The sequence below is a fragment of the Erithacus rubecula genome, assembly GCF_903797595.1.
Source record: "Erithacus rubecula genome assembly, chromosome: 19".
Taxonomy (NCBI): Eukaryota; Metazoa; Chordata; class Aves; order Passeriformes; family Muscicapidae; genus Erithacus; species Erithacus rubecula.
The window spans coordinates 81,451-99,092 of NC_136671.1; the positions used below are offsets into that span (position 1 = coordinate 81,451).

Consider the following 17,642-nt stretch of genomic DNA (forward strand, 5'->3'; position numbering starts at 1 on the left):
AAAACCACTGCCAAAGACCCTACTTTTTATTACCTTGCAGCAACCCTGAACATATCACCAGTTCCCAGGCATGCACACGCACAGACACACACACACAGAGCTGATTCCCTAAACAGAAGCTTTCCAGCTCAAAAATGCCCCAGGTTCAACTCCTTACATCACAAAATGTACAATGTGAAAAATCACATTTGAGAGAAAACAATCTCAAAATATTTCCATGTACTTCCTGCAGCTCAAGAGAAAAGCGTGCAAGGCTTGGGAGGCTGCTATAGCAGGGAGTCCCCATACACATATGAGACAAGTGACCCAACATCTGCAATTTCCAAAGACCATATCTCCTCAAGTGTCAAAATTCCTTTAGCTGTTACTGCTCTATTTTTCAGCATTCCATTTCTGATTTGATTTTCGTTGTCATGTTTGATACTATGATTATTTAGCTATTAGAAGAGTCAAAGCTCCTGTACTCATTTTAGCAATTTCTTTACACAAAAAGGCAGACTAGTTTTTTCTTCAAATCTATCTTGTCTGTTACAAATTTCCTTTCTGATATGAGTTGTTTCAAAATTCATTCAAACCTGTCTTTCCAGGAATAATTTTTTAGGGGTTTGATGTGGCAGTGTAAGAGGAGCAAGTGAATTAGTCATACTAAATTGCAGCAATATCTTCTATTTTCTTGTAAAGTCTACTAGAAGTGAAAATTGCTTAAGATTAATTAATATATAGGTGAATTAAACCTTAACCAAAGTTACCTTGGGAATAAGGCAGTCTCAGGTACATACCTGGCGTTATCTACAAGTTCAGCAAGGGCACCAAACAAGAACTCATGGGTAGTTCTGCAATGAAACACAGAAGTCAGCAGGGTTACACCAACACTTCAAAAATGAGAGACCTTTAAATAAATGAGAATCTCAACTACACTTTAAACAAATCCAGTCAAATGGGTACCACACTACAGTCTAGCTGACAGCAGACTAGGTCCATGCAGCAGCCAGTCTGCCCCAAACTGCAGCTCACTATGGTCTAAAATGCATCACAGCTATACACACAACAGAGAACATGATGATCCAATGAACCAGCCTATGACCCAGTCAAGAGATCATGGAAGTCCTTATTCAGCACACTGACAGATCTTTTCATGGCAACTAAATACTGTCTATAGGTAAATATGGCCAGATGAGGATTATCATAGAACCACAGAACAGTTTGAGTCAAAAGCGACATTAAAGCTTACTTCATTTAAATCCTCCTGCCATGAGTAGGGACACCTTGCTCCAAGCCCTATCCAACCTGGCCTTGAACAATCCTGGGGATGTGGCAGCCACAGTTGCTCTGGGCAACAAGATGTGAACAGCATCATGAACAAGGTGAGTCTCCTCCATGCATACAGTCCAATTGCAGAAGTTATTTGTGACAGAAAAAAGCTTCCAGATCCCAACTACGTCAGCAGGTGCAACTGCAACTACCACTTCAGCACACTCTCAAGAGACATGTTCAGTTTCCAGCCTCTTAACTGCCACCTCTTACAAGCAGCTCCCATTTAAAAGCCATTACTTACATGTCTTAACATTGAAAGAATATAGATGGTGAGAAAAACTTATGCAGCTAATAAAAATCACTATAATACATTGTCTGTTGACATAAATGCCACATCTCCCCTTCATGCCCAAGCTGGCAACCTAACTTCAAAATCTAACAATTATTTCAAACATAGATGAGCCGCATCCACCATAATGTTAACAGCAAAGATGTGGAGAAAACAGTTGATGGGATTTATTGCTTCTTTAGGCTGTTCAATGAAGAGACCAAGACCTCAGAAATCAGTTTTATCAACATGTTTCAGTTTGTACAAAACCCTCACATAAAGCCAACAGGTGACTAAAGAGAAGATACCTGTTCATATTTTCAGCCTTCCATGAACAGAAGTACTTCCAAGTACTTCCCATACATACATACTTCCCACAGATAAAATATACAGCTGTCCACACTGTTAATAATCACAAAATAAACTTTCATATTCATCTTCAGGGTGATCACACTGAACCCATCAACACAGCTTCAGTCAGAGGAAAACACATCAGCCTACAAAGTTATCACTAAAGTCATAGGAACAGAGATTTCCACATCTCCACTCTCCTGCAGAGACAAGACCAATGGGAATGGTATCCATCCCAATCAGAAAGCTTCCATAGAGACACAATCTTGGCATTCCCTCCTTCTAACAGGATTTCCTGCTGTCCCAGTTTCAGAAGGGATAGAGTTAATTTTCTTCTCAGTAGGTATGAAGCACAGAATTGTGCTTTGGATTTAGTGTGAGAATGATGTTGATAACACATTGATGTCTAGTGCAAAGCCACACATACCCTAAGTCAAGGACTTTTCAGTGTTCTACGCTAGTCAGCTGTACAAGAAGCTGGAGGAGAGCATGGCCAGGACAGCTGATCCAAACCAGCCAGAGCAATATTCCATATCACAGAATATTCTGTTCAGTCTACAAACCAGGGGAGCTCGTCAAGAGGGGCCAGTTGCTGCTGGGGAACAGGCTGGGCATGGGTCAGTGGGTGCTGACCCATGACCCATTGACTTTTGGGGTTTATTCCTCTCTCTCCTTTTTCTATTATTATCATATGTTTCTTCACCTCCATTTTTGAACTGCTGTTATCTCAGCCCACGGGTCATAGCCTTGTACAATTCACCTCCCCATCCCACTGAGGAGGTAAGTGAGCAGATACATAACATGATAACAGATTTCAAGTGTTCTCTTGAGTTTACAACTGTATTCAGCTCCACAGGTCAACACCACATACTTCCTTATTTAGGAAGTAACCCATAAGCAAATGGATGCTTTAGCACTAGTAACTATGCTTCATGAGCACCTTTTACTCCACAATTTAGGAATACTTCAAAGAAAAGATGCAAATAAAATACAAATAAGGATTTCCAAAGCAAGATGCTGGAACAAAAGAATTGATAACACAGCTATAGATGATAAGAAAGACAAAACAAAACATCTCCACATAGCCCAACACCATACTTATCTTAACCATCTTCCAAAACTACAACCTCTTGTGCTGACACAAGCAAAGGGAAGCCTTGCCACAAGCCAACAAAACTCACTCCAGAAATTTATCACTAACAGAAATGAATGTGTTATAAAAGTCTTCTATTCAATTTATGAGTTTGAACATGCTTGTCAATATCTAACTAAAGTCACATGAAGTGCTTTGGCCTGATTTAATCAACTAATTGCAAGCAAATCCCATGGTCTTGCCTTACAGTTAAAAGTGCCTAAAATACTTCACATCCATATGATCAACCAGTGACCATTTTTCACACCTCTCCAAAAAGGTTTGGGATTCTTTTACTTGCAACACAACTATAAAAACACATGAGAAGCTGTTGGCAAAATAAAGTCTGTCAGAGCTTGCATGTAACCTGCAAACATGGTGAGCTTATTTTAGACAGGCATCATCAGAGGCAACAACAACCTGCATCAGAGCATCCAAATCACACACATAGAATCACACACATAGAATCATACGCACACAGAATCACAAGGTTGGAAGAGATACCCAGGATCATCAAGTCCAACCCAACCCAACACCTCAACTAGACCGTGGCATCAAGTGCCACATCCAGTCTTTTCTTAAACCCATCCAGAGATGATGACTCCATCACCTCCCCACACAAACCATTCCAATACTTTATCACCCTTTCTACAGCTATTACTGCCATACACTGGGCAAAACAGCATATAGCAGGGAGGAAAGCATTATCAAAATCCGTAGTGTCAACAATAACTCATCTGGGTAGACAAAGACTAGCCTGGACCATCCCACAAGGTGCATTTCCATTTGAGCCAGCTCCACGCAGAACTGTAGGCTTGAAAAGGAATAGAACAAGGGAGTCCAACATTGGCAATTTATTGAAACATAGGTGACAGAAGGTCAAGTTAAACGGCTCTAAAACACAACCAACTTCAAACACCTCCACAAAGAATCATTTTGAGTAATGTCCCAAGGGAAGAAAAGCTTCTTTTGTGAGCAGTTCCTACAGGAACCTCCTGCTCGACTCCAGACTCTGCAGACAAGTACCTAGGTAACTAATGAGAGACTAAAGACTTCACTTTTGCTCTGAAGTGAAAACGCATCTGGGAAAATGTTTTATTTTGGAACATGTATCAGGAAAAACAGCCATTCTCTAAGTAATGCATTCTGTTCCAGGCCAAAATAGGCAAAAACTACAAGAGGCGATTTGGGGGATAGGGAGATATTTATTACTAACTATCCTCAAGTCCATCATTAGTCATCTTGAAGTCTATTTGAGTGACCTTCTTCCACTTCAGCTATTCAGCAGGACAATTTTAGTTACACAACAACACACAAGTTACAAGCTAAAGGCTACCTACTGCTAGAAGACAATTCCAAGTCCTCAACTTTTAACAAGCTCCTTCAGTTTTTTATTATAAATATTCAAAATATGTAAATACAGATTGGCTGGTCTCTCTTATACTTTTGGCATCATCTCAATGAGTAACTCTGGAAGTATCTTAATATAACATCATTTAATTGTTAAGGAAAACCAGCAGTTGACTGGAAAGTCATAAAACAATGCACATGTAATTTTCATTGATTTTCAGTCTAGGATCTAAAAGAACTTTAACACAGAAACATTAAGGGTTGAAAAAAACCTTTAAAGGTCATCTAGTCTAACCTCCAGCCATGGGCAGAAACATCTTTCACTATGCCAGGTTGCTCCAAGCCCCACCCAAAGCAGCCTTGGACACTTTGAGGGATGGGGCAGTCACAGCTTCTCTGGGCAAGCTGTGCCATGGCCTCCTCACCCTCACAGGGAAGAATGTCTTCCTTCCATCTAGTCTAAATCTACACTCTTGGGTTAAAGTCATTACCTTGTCTGATAACTGCAGAACTTACTAAAAAGTCTGTCTCCACTCAACTATTCATCAAACAAAGAACTTGGAAAAGCACGGTGATATTTTTATTTTTAATAAATATGGCAACTGAATCAATTAATGTAGATGCTGGAGGCTTAACTCCATGTGCCATGACACGTAAGCATTAAGCCACTATTGGAAAGATCTTCTGCAAGTTCTTAAGCTCAGGGACTTGGTCAACTGTCTCCTGTAAAGCACTTCAGACCAAGTGTTCTGAGTTAGACACACAGAAACTTTTCTGAAAGGTCTTAGAAAGAAAGAAAGAAAAAAAAAAAATAAAAACCCATGGTTTTCTTCTGCATCCAAACAGCCAGATGGTTGGTCTTTCACTGCAATTTAAACTTTTTCCATCTCCTTCACTATGAGAACACGCCTAGCATTGAACTAGAATTTATCTATGATGGAATGGTCCAAAAGAACAGTCTCCTCTATCAAAATCCCTGTGCTGGCCTTGGGTTGATTTGGGGATTGGCTCTTTTATTTTTTTGCTTTTTTTTTTTTTTTACTAGAGGAGCAGGAAAGGTTATCTGTTAGGGTTTAGTTTGGCACTTTCTTTGTTTCTATGACTTCCATTACTCCCATTGCCATTCTTAGGGAAGCATTTGACTTATGCACTGATTCCCACAACCTCAAAAGGCTCTTTGTTCACGATGGACAAGAATCTCTGGCTTTGGCTTATCCAAGCATTAGCTTCCAGCTCCTCCCAAGAATTCAGTAACGCAGGTATCACTGTAGACATGCAGCACACAAGCAGACAGCAGCGTAAGCACAATGGCAACATGAAGTAGCTTAAATACACTTGAGAGCAGCAGTAACAACTCAGTCTTTTCTACAGCACAGGCTTTATCTTCTTATGAAGATGGATAGAGTTCTGGAGCTTTGCAGGCAAACACAACCTGCTCACAGAGTACTGCCATCATCTGCACAGTCTTCTAATCCATAAAAAAGATTGTCTTCTGGAGCTGGACATGAGAGTTTCAAAAATTAACAACTGCACCACAACATGACTCAGTATTGTCCATCTTCAGGCACCAGATTGTTCACTCCATATGCAACTGCTACCAGCCAAGCTAGAGAGCAGACCCAAATGTGACATGGAGCCATTACTAGGTTTAATTCCCTGTTCAAAGCCCATTACTTTCCTGATTCTGAAAATAAATGGATTGCAATGGTCTTGGCATGTATGAGATTAGTCTTAACTCTTCTTGCAGATGTATCTCATCTCAACAGAGCTAGACAAAAATATTTTGAAACCAAGTTGCCAATGTTTCTGTGCCATCTTTAAACTGCTACAGACCACTGTGATGCTTCACATGTTGAAAAGGGGGGAAAAAAAATAAACCTGCACTTCATTTGTTCTTCTGTTGATGGATAACAGTAAGTCAACTCTTCCATAGAACATCAGCAGACAATCTTATGCCGGTGACCAACCAGCTGATCAAAATGAAGCTATGTCAAGTGGTTCCACAGAGTTCTTCCAATTCAGACAGAACAAGCTCTTTAGTCTCCTCTATACATGGCATTATAAGGCTTAGAAGCAGCAGGCAGATGTTGATGGGTGCCTGACCCCGCTAAGCGCTGCTTCCTGATGGTGCTTCTCGCTTTCTAAACATGCGCTCAGAAGAAATCCATTTCAAATAATGGCTTTGCCTCTTCTCAAGAGGTGTTATTTTGGGGGGTTCACTGGCGACATGCAAAAATCTGACTGGAAAAAGAGTATCACAATCCTGTTAAAAATAACCTACAAAACTCTCAGTCACACACAAAGCCAGATGCTGCAGATGTAGGTGGCTGGCATGGCAGCGCACACACTGCTCTGCAGAGGTTTGGTCGTGCCGGTTTCGTTGCCCAAGGGGCCTCTCCGTTCCCCCCGGGGCCTCTTGTTCCCACACACTGGCTCTCCGTGACGCGAGGATTTGCCCGCGGTGAACCAGCCGGCACCCGGAGGGAGCACGAGGCGCCGAGGCCAGGGGCCGCTGAGCCCCACCGGCCTGCGTGGCTTCGGCCAGGCCCACCCCACCCCAGCCAGTACTCACGAGTTGGTGTGCAGGTATTCGAAGGTAAGCTGAGCCCGGTTCAGGCTGCTGTAATTGCCCAGGGACATGGCGGCAGCGGTCGCCATCGGGCCTGGGCCGGCGCCGCATGCAGCAGCGGCCGCGCGCGCCTCGAGCCCTCCCCGCCCCCTGCCAGTCACGGCCCCCCACCGGATGAGCAGCCAGCGCTGCGCTGCACTGTTATGCCGCGCCCCACCGCCCCCTCGCGGTGAGGTGAGGTGCGGTAAGGCGAGGTGAGGTGCGGTGCCGTGCGGTGCCGTGCGGTGCCGGCCCGACGCGGGTCCGCTTTGTCTCCACCGCGCTGGGATCGCACCCGGCACCGCAACTGCCCCCGCGGGGCGGAGACACGCGGCTGCCACCCATTGGTCAAGAAGAGGCACGTGATGAAAGTGCCTCGGCGCGGCCAATGTGGGCTTTGCGCCGCCGCGTGACGGGTGCGCGCGGCCGGGAGGGAGCAGCGGAGGTGGGTGAGTGCGGTGCGCGCGGCCGCTCCGGGACCCTCCGAGATCCTTTGCGGGACCCCTGTTTTCTCCCAGGCTCCGTTCCGGCAGCAGCCGAGCGCTTCAGCGCAGCGGGAGCAGCCGCCGCGGCCTCCTCGGGCGGGGCAGCGGGTGTGGTGCAGCCGGGCCCGGGAGCCGGAGGCCCATCTGGCCCTGCGCGAGCTCTCCGGAGTCGGGAGGGGCCGATCGCCGCGATTCCGGCAGCGTGCGCGGGGCAGCACCAGCTGGCGGTGGCTGCTGGGTGCCAGCTTGGAGCGGGTGAGGCCCGTTGGTCCCGAACGTCGGAGGCGGCTCCGAGATGCATCTAGGTGGAAGGAACGCGCCGCTGAACTCTTACGGAGGCTCCGCGCGGATTTCGGCGGGTGCCGGTCCTGCTGCGCCGGTGAAGGCTCTGGGAAGTCACCGAGGAGAAGCTCCTGAACGTGCTTGTACTTCCCAAAAAACATTAATGCAAAGGGTATATAAAAATTGTAAATATTCTTGTTTCAGTTCTGTGCCTTTGTTTCATCTTGAAGTGGGAAGGGATTGGACTTAGGGGCTGACCTGCCTCTGTCCTGCCCCCACCGTGCCCCCCAAAAATGCAGCCTGAACGCCAGGAATACTTGTCTGAGCACCTGAGTTGTCCGGTGGAAAAACACCCCCAATTCTCCTTCTGAAATGGACTCTGAAACAGCATAACTGTGTCTGTTGTGTCTTGGGTAGTAGGAATCAGAACTTAATATCCAAAATCTGAAGTAATTCAGTCTGTGAAGAAATTATTGTGGCATATTTCTTCTTGAAGAATGTCCAGCAAAAATGAAACATGTAAGATTACAGATTTTAAAAGGATAAACATTATTTGATACTTTGTTTATATGGAACCACAGGGAAAAGGCAAAAGTTTTGTTTAAAAAACAAAAGAAAAACCCCACATTTTATTTTCTTAATTTTCCAACAATAAAATCTTAACTCATCAGAGAAAAAAAAAATTTAAAAGGCTATGGGAGTTAGGATTATTCAGCCTGGGGAAGAGAAGCATCCAGGGTCACCTTACTGCAGCCTCTCAGTACCTGAGAGGGCTCCAAGGGAGCTGGAGAGGGACTTTGGAGAAAGGGGAATAAGTCAAATGCCAGAGGATAGGGTTATTGGGACACTGAGAAGAGCTTCCTGGGAAGATGGAGAGGCCCTGGCACAGGCTGCCCATAGGAGCTATGGCTGCTCCATCCCTCTAAGTATGCATGGCCAGGTTGCCCAGAGCTTTTTGAATCAACCTGGCCTGGTGGAAGGTATGCCTGCCCATGGCAGGGGATATAACAAGATGAGTTTTAAAATCCTTTCCAATCCAAACCATTCCATGATTCCGTGATATCCAAGATAGGTGGTGAAAAGTTAAATTTAAATTTTACTCATGATTAAATGGCTAAAATCTAAGTTTCATACTTCAGTTGTTTGACTCCCTCATCTCCAGTGGTCTGTGAGCCTGAGTTAATAAGTCTGCAGCTTTGGCCTGAGAACTTCCCAGAACAGTATTTAGCTCTGTTTACCCTCAGTTTGGCCTGTTTAGGCCAGCAAGTTATGTCATTCCTTCTGGCAGGGATTTCTCTGTGTATTCTTGTGAAGGCGTAAAAAAGTCACTGTGCATGTGTCTGCAGTGGCTCTTGTAGGCCTTATCTCTGAAAAGCTGTGCGCAGCAGGACATCAAACGGCATGAAAGAATTAGGAAAATTACTGTTGAGAGCGAGAGCTGTGTTTAGGTGTATTAGGTACATTACAATCAATGAGTCTGTTAAAGATTGTAGCATGGTCTGTTGTGCTCAGCTTTTATTTTGTCACGTTGTAGTCAGTATCAGCAGCAGATGTTCAATAGCAATACAAATCCTATCAGTATAAGGGCAAGGTAATTACCCAAATATGTGTTCCTGAGGAACATGAACCTGAACTTACACATCATATCAACCTTGTCCTCTCAGGTAATGAGTGTCTCTGTGCCTACCAGGAATTTTGTCTCATTGTCTTACTTTCAGGGAGGAACCAATGTTTCTTTCCTGGTGTTGGAGAGGTTTATAACATCATTTGAGTACTGCAGCACTGTGGACAGAGCAGTTGGACATCTTCTGGCTGCTCCTATGGGATCTGACCTGTTTGAATGATGAGCTGGCTGTATGCCAATCTATTCCATTGGCCCTTGGTAGAAGACCAGTATATTGCAGATCTATTTCATTTGGCCAGCTCAGGCAGGAAATTACTCATTACCATCTTACCATTTGCTGGTGATCGATTTTACAAAAGAGAAGTGAGAATTTCATTCATACACTTTCCCAAGCCTCTTTAGTCTCTCTTGCACAAGTCTTGGAAGATTTATCCCTTCCTTTGCTGGCTCTCTGAGTTGCCAGGTGTTGGTCCAAGGTGTAATGAAATTAATTCACCCTATGCAAAGCAGCATTTAGATTACATCACAGTTCTGTCTTGGCCATGGCAGAGTTATGCTTTGACAGGAACCTCTATCCATGGATAGAGACATAAAAAGCTTGTTTGGCCTGCGTACCACTGCTGCAAACTGCTGAATTTCTTAGTACTTTAGAGATTGAAGTCTTTCCACTGGAATTCACATTTATCCTCTTTTGGGGCAGCTGTTTTTCCTTGGAAACTCTCTTCCTAGATCTTTCAGTTATACTGATTATGACAGGCAACCTCACCTTATTTTTTTTTTTTATTTTCCTTCTGCTACCAGCACCATTTCCCTGAGTTCCTGTTCAGTTCCAGGATCTCTGCATCTTGCAGTATGAGCAAAACAAGTCTGGCTGCTCAGGTGTCACAGGCAATACCCCCTCATCTTTGAAGTCTCCAATGCAGTAGAAGGGAAGAGTTTGTTCTGATGCACATAACTTTCCTCATAAATGACCCGTATGTGGGTGGTTTGTCCAGCCTGTACAAGTGGAGCTTGGGGCAAACTGTACTGCTATTCTTTAACCATAAAACTGAGTTTTTACTCTGAAATAATCTCCAAGTCCCCTTGTAAAGCTAGTCTTTTGATTCCACACTGTTCAAAATCTGTTTCTAGGCCGTGGTGTGAGTTCCCATGCAGTGTGGTGTTTGCTGGGTCCTTAGTCTGGCATAGCTTTTGTTAAGCCTCTTTCCACTGGACTCCAGGCCATAGCCTGAGGTCATTGAAGGGCTTATTTATGTGGCCATTGTTCTGCAAGTTGAAGGTAACTGCTTCTACACTTGTGTGGGCCTTGAGTCAACAATTATTCTTTTTGTCCCCTGTTTTTTAAGAAGCTAGCCTTCTAAGCCAGTACTTAATGCAGGAGTCATTATAGTGATAAGTACTAGATTCTGCACCAGACAAGTGCCAAGAGTGCATCGGTGTGTCTTTTCCACATGCCTGTTGGTTAATTGTAGCTTTATTCTGTGCTTATGTACATGAAGAAATGTAAAACTTTGCATTGTAGAAATGAAGTTTTCAGTGTCGAGTGAAATAAGCAGGCAGTGAAAAATAAATCTGAGACATCACCAGTAGTCCTCAGGTGTTTAGTGGTCATTCCTTTATCCTTCATTTTTTTGGAAGGAAAAAAATGGCATTGCCTTTGGATGCAATGTCCTCTGTCTACATAATGACAGAAATGGCTAAAGTTCTAGGTTAGTGCTGCTCTACTGAATGTTCACCTTGGTACTTCTAAGAAGATTGAGTGCAGTTGCAAGCCCCAGTAGCCAGATTGGCATGGATCTCTTTTCCATTGCCCTGAGTTTGTAGAAAGGATCTCAAAGCAGCTTCCTTTAATGGGCTTGAAATCATGTTGCCTCACAGCTTTTTGGTTCATTTTTTTGTGTCATGCTGTATGCTGCCTCTGCTGTGTGATTAGTTCTCGTTGTCTCCCTGTACAGAGTGGGAATTTCTGCTGTGAAATACGCTGCTGCCTCCATGGGGTGTTCTCCTTCAGACAGAGCATGCCAGTCTCACTGACAGAGAAGAGCTGCATCAAAAAGCATCGAAAACATTCTGCCTTTTCTTGGGCATGAGTTGCATTTCCATGTTGATTCAATACAATCCAAGAAAACAACCCTGAAGTCAAACATTTAGAAGGAAGTGTTTTCCTCCTAGCTTCTCCTAGAGAGGAGTTATTCCGTGTGTGACCTGGGGCAGCCCTGTTTCTTGTGATCATAGCTATGTCTACCCAGCTTCTCCATCATTCACATCAAGTAGCAGAGCAATTTGCTGACTAAATGTAAGTATCATGAAGTTAGACCTCTCTTCATGGAAGTGTCTTTTTCTCCTATGTTGGGAAGCCTAAATCCTGTGGTTCTTTGCTGGAACAGTAGTTTTATGAAGAGTCTGTATCAGTCCTTACAAGGCATGCAGAGCAAGATGTTTTAATATGAGTGGCTAAACATGTGTGGAAGGTACTGGCATAACAGTTCTGAGACCTTTTCTGTAGTGCCAGGTGTCAGCCTCTTGATCTTTGTTTTCATGGAAAGTCATGTCATGGATTTAAATTCCTTATTTCAGTCTAGATACCATTCTCAGTGAGACATTGGTTGTCAGAAGTTACTTTGTAAACATGAGTTTGCAGAAGAGTGGAAAAGGTAAGATTAGGTGAGAGCAGGGAAACATCTTGGAGTGAATTGGCAGCAGAATGGTGCACAGGGAGGATCCTCCACTGCCAGTCAAGCTCCCAGTGTCCTGATTCCAAGTTTGATTAATGATTTAATAGCATGAGAAAAATGTCACAGCTGTTAAAATATTATGCCACCACCTCAGGCCTACTGTGGAAAACACTGTGTACCTTGGCAGAAAAGACAGGCAGAAGAGCCTATGAGAAGATGGTAGAAAAGGAGCGATGGTGGTGTCTTACAAGAATTTTCCTCACAAACTTGAAAGAGTTATGGATGGCATGAACTCATTGTCAGAAATTGATAGCTTGATCAAGATTGGGTAGTTTTCTACAAGGATGCTGCAAAGGACCTGAGCCCAGAGGCTTTCTGCTCTGAACTGTAACTGTATGATGTTTTCAGTGGCTTCAACCAACATAAGAAGGTGTACAGGCTTCTTAACAAGGTGACTAACTAGTACAATTTTTTTCATTAATAAATAGTTTTCCATGTCTCATTATTTGAAATATATGGACTGTGTTTCTTTGTGGGTTTGGTCCAATTCAGTGTGCCTGTTTAACCCAGGCTGGTGGATTTGCACCTGACGAGGGCAGTTCCAGTGATTTCAGTCTGGCAACTTGAAAGCAACTGAAAACATACTCTTACTGTGAAAAGATGGGAATCTCTTGGGTGCCTCATGGAAGCAACATCCAAGTAGATTGTGCTGTAATACCATGAAGAGATGAGCAGATGTATCACCACATCTGCCACAGAACATGCTTGCAGAGTGCTGTGGAGAGAGCAGGACTTCACTGGTTATTCCCATCAAAGCATCTCAAGAGGTGACTGGGTAACTGCTCCTGTAGCATGTGCTGGGAATATCCCCATGGATCAAATGTCTTTTTTCATCTCTGAAGGCATTCATTTCCCTTAGCTTTAGCTCTAAACAAGTGCAAGGTGCACAAGAACCCTGGGCTGCCTTTCTGTCTTAGAGGAATCTGACATCAACATGAAGGGCTGACTGCTTTGGGTGGGAGAGGTTGAGGGAAACTTCGCAGATGTGTATATATATATATATATGTATATAATATATTCCCTGGAATGTCATGGTTTGTGGGAAGCTGGGCAGTCTGGCAGTCTGGTCAGTCTGGTGTGAGGAGCAAAAGTACTGTAGGAAAAAGCTGTCAGCACTCTGTCATTACACAGCTCTGGAGACTGTCCCTAGCTTGCTACAGGACAATCAGAAAGCTGGAAAGTTCTTGGGAGGCCAAAAAAGAAGAATCTGTGAGGCAGTGTCATTTTTTCAGCAACTTCACCCTGTACTTATTTCTTGTCACTCAGATCTTCCATCCAAATCTAGTTATTTTCTTGACAAGAAACAAACTCGGGAAGTGTTTTATCAGCACAGTTGGATCATCTCATGATGGTTTTACCAGTCCTCATTAATCCTATAATCCCATCCATTTGAATGTGTGGTGTCATCACACTTGTTCAATACATCCTAAGCCCCTCTTCTTTGTCCTGCATTGGTGATCTGCATAATACATAATCTGCACAATATTTTAAAAATATGAAGGATTTTATTTTGTGAGAGAGGTTTTACCTACTCTTTCCCTAACTCTTTCCCTAACACCACCCCACCTAATGTAAGGAAGAGCAGAGGGCTCACAAGGAGTGTCATGGTAGCTTGCTTCCTTCTGGCACGTGGGATAATGTGAAAGCCAATGAAGAAAGACTCTAGGGTGTGTTGAAAGTCAGTTTTGGTGTTGCATCAGGTGGCCGTGGCTGAAATGTAGGAAAATACCAGCATTAATGATAGTAGTGCAAAATTGCAAGGAGGTGTCTGACTCTGGGCTGAGGTTAAATGGAGAAGTGACTGCCAGGCCAAATAGAGGCCAGCCCTGTCCAGGGGCTGAGCAAAAAGCAAGAAACAGACAAGGAGGTGTGAGTATCAGCAGTGCTGCCTGACTGGGATCACTCACCAAGGCTACATCACTGAACAAGGGTGCAAAATCAGGAAAAAAATTAGCCTGAGATAGAATAAACTGGGCTAGGTTGTTCATGTGGTGGAGATAAATGGGGGCAAAATAGAAGCCAAAGCACTTCAGGGCTTTTTGGAGCCAGGATGGGCATCAGCTCAGGAGCATGACACCAAATCTGCTAAGGCTCTCTGGGTGGGTTTGCCTTGCTTCTGCAGCCATGGTAGTGGCATGTGTCCCCTAGCATCAGTGAACAAGTCCCCTAATATGGCAGAAAAGGCCATTTAATAAGGAATCTCATTTTTGTCCACATCCCTCTGCATCCCTCCACACAGGACTGAAAGACAGAGGAAGATCACAAACTTCCCTCCCACTTCACAGGAAGAGCTTTGCAGGCCCTTTCCCAAGCTGCTGCTGACAGGGTCTTTCAAGTCAACAGTACATCTCACACTCCAGCACAGTCAGCTGTTTGATTCAAACTGGGAGATGACCCTTGCCAGGAGGGCTTCACCATTTCCAAGCAGCATGGACATACACCAGCAGACTTATGTATGCAGCTCTGTCCCACCCGAAGTCATCTCAACTCCAAAAACTAAATGGGGAAGCTGCCTGAAAAATGAGGGAACACTTTTGAATCAGGATTACTCAAAGTCTTGGTATACGGTGTTCTCAGATATTTATTTCAGTGTTCTTATAAATGTTCTATTTGAATAACAATATTGTAATTGGCCAGTATTCCACAGAATCAAAATATTTTGCTCTAAGACAGTACTTCCTTCCCCCACGTCATAGAGATTTAATTCTTTGCTGATTATGTGGCTCAGGTTCTGGCCATGATGAGGCCTTCTCTCCACTGTTCATATGTAGCTAAGGTCTTAATACAGTCAGTGTCATAGCAAGGGGGAGAAAAGGATTTATCCTTAGTTAATCCTGAGAAAAGCTTTCCATCTGACAGACTTACCCACTGATAATGAGAAGTATGAAAGAATGCACATCAGAAGAGGATGGGACAATTGGGGGCAGAAGCCAAGCATCCCTGCCCCCTGCATCAGCTGTGCAGGGAAGGGGTCACTTGCTAGGAATGGGGAGCTCTTAAAAGAGAGGCTGTGAGACCTCAGAGCTTGTGGGATCTTAGGAGCTCACAGCATGGTGAGGAGCAGGCAGTGTGGGTCAAGTGCCACGACTGGAAATTGTCCCTGCCAGCTCCCCCCTGAGGTTCTTCAAAGCCTTTGCTTGTTGACAGGCTTGCCTTCCCTTTGGATGGCAAAGGTGTTGCCCAGTTTCATGGTCAGGAAAGAGTTTTAGGCATACCACGTGGTCCCTGCTGTGGAGAAACATCCTGCCCTGCACCCAAGGCTCTGCAGTGTTCACAAGTATCTGCTGGATTCATGGTCAGGAGATGCATCAGGCAGAGAGGAGTGTGTGCCTGCGCTGAGGGACACACTTTGACAGGACTGCCATCAGAGTACACAAGTGGTTGTCCATGCTCTCCCCTCTCCCAAGTTTGTGGCAGAGCTGAGGTCAGGGCTGCTGGGCTGTAGCTGTTGTAACGAGCAGGCACCAGCTTCCAGGTATGCAGACGGATGAAGCCCAACATCCTTTTGGGATGCCAGTAGCTGATAAGGGCTGAGTGTCTCTTGAGCAAGCACTTCCCTGAAAGCAGGAGAAAGATGAGAGGACTGGAGGCCAAAGGATTCAAGAGCAGAAGTAACAGCATGCAGCATGTTGGTAAAAGTTTTGCCCAGCACAAGGAAACACATTCAGCGGGGAGCCCACTATGCCAGCTTGGTGTTGAGCTGTAGCTGATGGCTTTTGGATCAGATGGAGGCTCTTGCTGCCACTGAGGCTGTGCCAAAAGGCTAGGCATAGGATATGGTCACCAAGGGAAGCTGTAGCAATGGTGTCCGTCACACATAGTAATTGGAGGGACAAGCTGCCTGCTTCTTTTGCTTTTGGTGGGAAGTTTGGCAGTTACAGTGTGTGTTCTGTGATGTTTCCTCAGTGATCAGTCTGGCAGTACCTGCTGTGTTTCCATGGGGTGGTTTGAGAAGTCCTCTGTAGGAGCATCTTAAGAATTGCAAGGAATTTTTTGTAACATCAGATGGAGACTTTGATCCATTTTATGATCTTGGTGGATATTGATGATATCCTTCATTATTCTGCTGGTTCACTTTAACATGTGTACCTGGGGCCAGGAGCATCTTAACAGGTACTGGGAGAAGAGGAGCCTTGTAACAACCACCCGCTGATATGCAGGATGTTAGAGGTGTGTGGGTGTTAAGAACAAAACATAAATGCTGTGAGGTGATTGGGAGAAGCTTTGCTTTGTCACAGCTGATTTTTGTGTACTGCATCACAGCTGCTGGAGTGGGGACAGTTTGGGTGGAAGGCAGAGCAGCTTCTTGAGGGGCCAAATACAGCATAAGGGACATCAAAATGCAGGAATGGGAGAATTTTTGTGAAAGGTTATTTTAAGATTTCTCTGTGTGCCATCATACCACTGAGGAGGGAGAAGGAATATCATGGAAGGAGATAGCTGGATTGGGATGCACCTGAAAGCTGTAAGTGAGTCCAAAGGAGCAAAGTGCTGGTTTGTAACTGCTATACATGATGGAGCTGCAGTTGACCCTAGTTCAGTGACTTAAGCTGGGACTTAAGAGAATGACCTCCAGAAAAAAAAAAAATAAATAAAAAAAAAAAAAGAAAAGAAAAGGGAAGGGTGGGAAAGCACTTCACAGGGCGCCAGAAGAGCATCATGGGATGCTGGTGGAAGATTTTGCTGCATACCTGTTCATACTGGCTTTGCAGTGGATAAATTAATCTTCCATCTCCAAAGTTAATTGGAGATCACATGTGAAATGCTGAATGGAGTACTAGAAATATCAGTTGGTCAGAGCATGGTGCTAGTAACTCCAGGGCTGTGGGTTTGATCTCCCTATGGGCCATTCACTTAAGAGTTGGACTTGATGATCCTTCTGGGTCCCTTCCATCTTAGAGTATTCTGTGATTCTGTGAAAAGCTCTGTGAATCTGATTGTGTGTGGACAGGGCATTTTAATGCAACAACTCAGCCTGTCTGCAGTATATTAGGCATAGCAGCAAGGATTAGGAGTCCCTTGCAAGAGCTGGGCAGGGAAGACTCCTGACCAAGTGGCTGTTTGGTTGTTTCTTACATAAGCCGTTTAGACAAGAACACAAGAAGAAGCAATACCCTGGCATGAGAGTATTGCTCCCTACAGAGATGGTCTCCTGTTCTACAGCTTTCATATCTGGGCATGTGTAAAGCAAGGAGGGAATGGAAAAAGGATGTTGGTAGTGCAGCCTACTGTGCATCAGAAAAAAGTCTATGAACTGCTATGAAAATAATGGAAAAGAACAATAACTAGTGAGACTTATTACATCTGGAAAACATCTGATGTTTTGCACACAGAAGGTGCAGTATTGCCAAGAAATATCTCTTTATGGTGAGCTCACAAAACTCAGGTAGTGCAAGAGGACACAGTATGGAGCTGCAGGCAAGAAGGATGGCACTGGGGAGGAGCAGGCCTGAAGAGCATGCTCAGGAATATCTTTCCAAGTCTTCTTAATTC

At 44.4% G+C, this 17,642-nt stretch overlaps 1 protein-coding gene and 1 long non-coding RNA gene across 5 annotated transcripts in view; one reads left to right on the top strand and one right to left on the bottom strand.

Moving 5' to 3' along the window:
• The window catches only part of MORC2 (MORC family CW-type zinc finger 2), a 76,204-nt gene that overhangs the window by 42,542 nt on the left and 16,020 nt on the right, over positions 1-17,642 (bottom strand). For 2 of the 3 annotated variants that reach the window (XM_079322164.1, XM_079322163.1), the window contains exons 1-2: positions 6,988-7,122; positions 780-833 (exon numbers count right to left, since the gene is read on the bottom strand). In XM_079322164.1, coding sequence (XP_079178290.1) covers positions 780-833; positions 6,988-7,073 — 140 coding nt within the window. In that variant the 5' untranslated portion in view covers positions 7,074-7,122. Of the gene's footprint in view, positions 1-779; positions 834-6,987; positions 7,123-17,642 lie in introns of those variants that run through there. The other variant, XM_079322165.1, reaches the window with a different exon arrangement.
• On the top strand, positions 7,385-7,993 carry LOC306810094. 2 transcript variants are annotated; one of them, XR_013776383.1, is made up of 2 exons: positions 7,385-7,468; positions 7,542-7,993. It is a non-coding gene; the product is annotated as an uncharacterized lncRNA (long non-coding RNA). The 2 variants fall into 2 exon arrangements; XR_013776384.1 differs by having other exon boundaries at positions 7,402-7,472.